This window comes from Thamnophis sirtalis, unplaced genomic scaffold (assembly GCF_051295495.1).
Source record: "Thamnophis sirtalis isolate CommonGarterSnake01/CBP01778 unplaced genomic scaffold, rThaSir2_p1.2 scaffold_3, whole genome shotgun sequence".
NCBI classification, from domain to species: Eukaryota; Metazoa; Chordata; class Lepidosauria; order Squamata; family Natricidae; genus Thamnophis; species Thamnophis sirtalis.
The window spans coordinates 132,279,976-132,281,183 of record NW_028261383.1 but is presented as its reverse complement, the minus strand read 5'-3'; the positions used below and the strand labels follow the sequence as shown (position 1 = coordinate 132,281,183).

At 42.1% G+C, this 1,208-nt stretch overlaps 1 protein-coding gene across 1 annotated transcript; it reads right to left on the bottom strand.

Moving 5' to 3' along the window:
• Positions 1-213: 213 nt before the first annotated feature.
• Positions 214-800, bottom strand: LOC106552683 (uncharacterized). Its single transcript, XM_087707847.1, is given in 2 exon segments — positions 214-247; positions 249-800. Coding segments are annotated over 2 exon segments (546 nt in total). The 5' UTR covers positions 761-800.
• Positions 801-1,208: the final 408 nt, after the last annotated feature.

Genomic DNA, 1,208 nt, shown 5'->3' with positions numbered 1-1,208 from the left:
ATTTTAATGTTTTTTATGTTTATGGTTTTATGTGTTGCAAGCCACTCACAGTCACTTTGCATAGTGAGATGAATGGCATATAAAAGTTTTTATTATTTATTCAAATCCCGGAGACTCTGAACAAAGATGATATGATCTTGGGATACATACTCTACATGTACCATGAAGTGAAGATGTAATTTAAAGTGAATGAAAACATGAACATGTATCTTCTTAGGTACCGGCACAAGATGGGTTCAGAGGTTCGTCTGGAGAGGCCAAGGCAGAGACCATGAACTGGTGATCTAACCGGAGCTCTTCCCACCAGGCTGGTTTTGCTTCCAGATGCACCTGGGGGCGTCCAGCTGGGTTTCTTCGGCACCAAAGGGCTTGAGGTCTTCAAAGGCTTCCCAATGGATTCCGAAGAATCTAATTCAATCTCCAAAGGTGGCTGAGAGTTTTCCTGATTGGCAGATGCGTTTTCATCATTGTCCGTTTCTGATGTGCATAATACAGCTTCCTGTTTGAAATCCTCTACAGCTGCCTTAGGTTCAGCATGGTCATCTTTCTTCTGAATTTTATCTTTGTTTCCCAAATATTCATTCAATGACAGGGCTAAGGTAACTTCCAAATCTCTCTGGAAAAGTTTCTCACCAAGGGGAACTCTCTTCCCGGCGGGGCGAGCCTTCTTGGGTGGCGCGGCGAAGTCCTCATCCTCATCGCTCTCCTGGAATGGGTCCGCCCTCCTGCTCCGGCTGCTCTGGCCACTCCTTTGCGCCATAGCCACCGCCGCCAGAAACGGAAGTGCGGGGGCGGACCATGTTAATATTTTTTAACATAGTGTAAAAACCAATGTGTATTGTTGGTCTTCGACCGTAATAAAGATTTTACTTACTGAACATGTATCTCAGAAAGTATGAATCTGTGTCATTTAGATTGTTATAGATGTGTACAAAATTAGGAAATCATAGACTAGTTATATTATACTCCAAATTATTATGGAAGAACCATGGTGAGTTTGGGGGGAAAGGAATACTTTCTCAATGGATATGATCTGGGGGTGGGGAAAATATTCTGCTAGATTCTCCATGAATAGATAGGTAGGAATAAGATGAACAAAGATGGGACAACAAAGTATGAGTCCTGTATGAAAGGTATTCGAAGATAAATCAATCTCAGAGTGGAACATAGGTGTATAAAAAAGAGAAGATACTGAACTGTTTGGAATA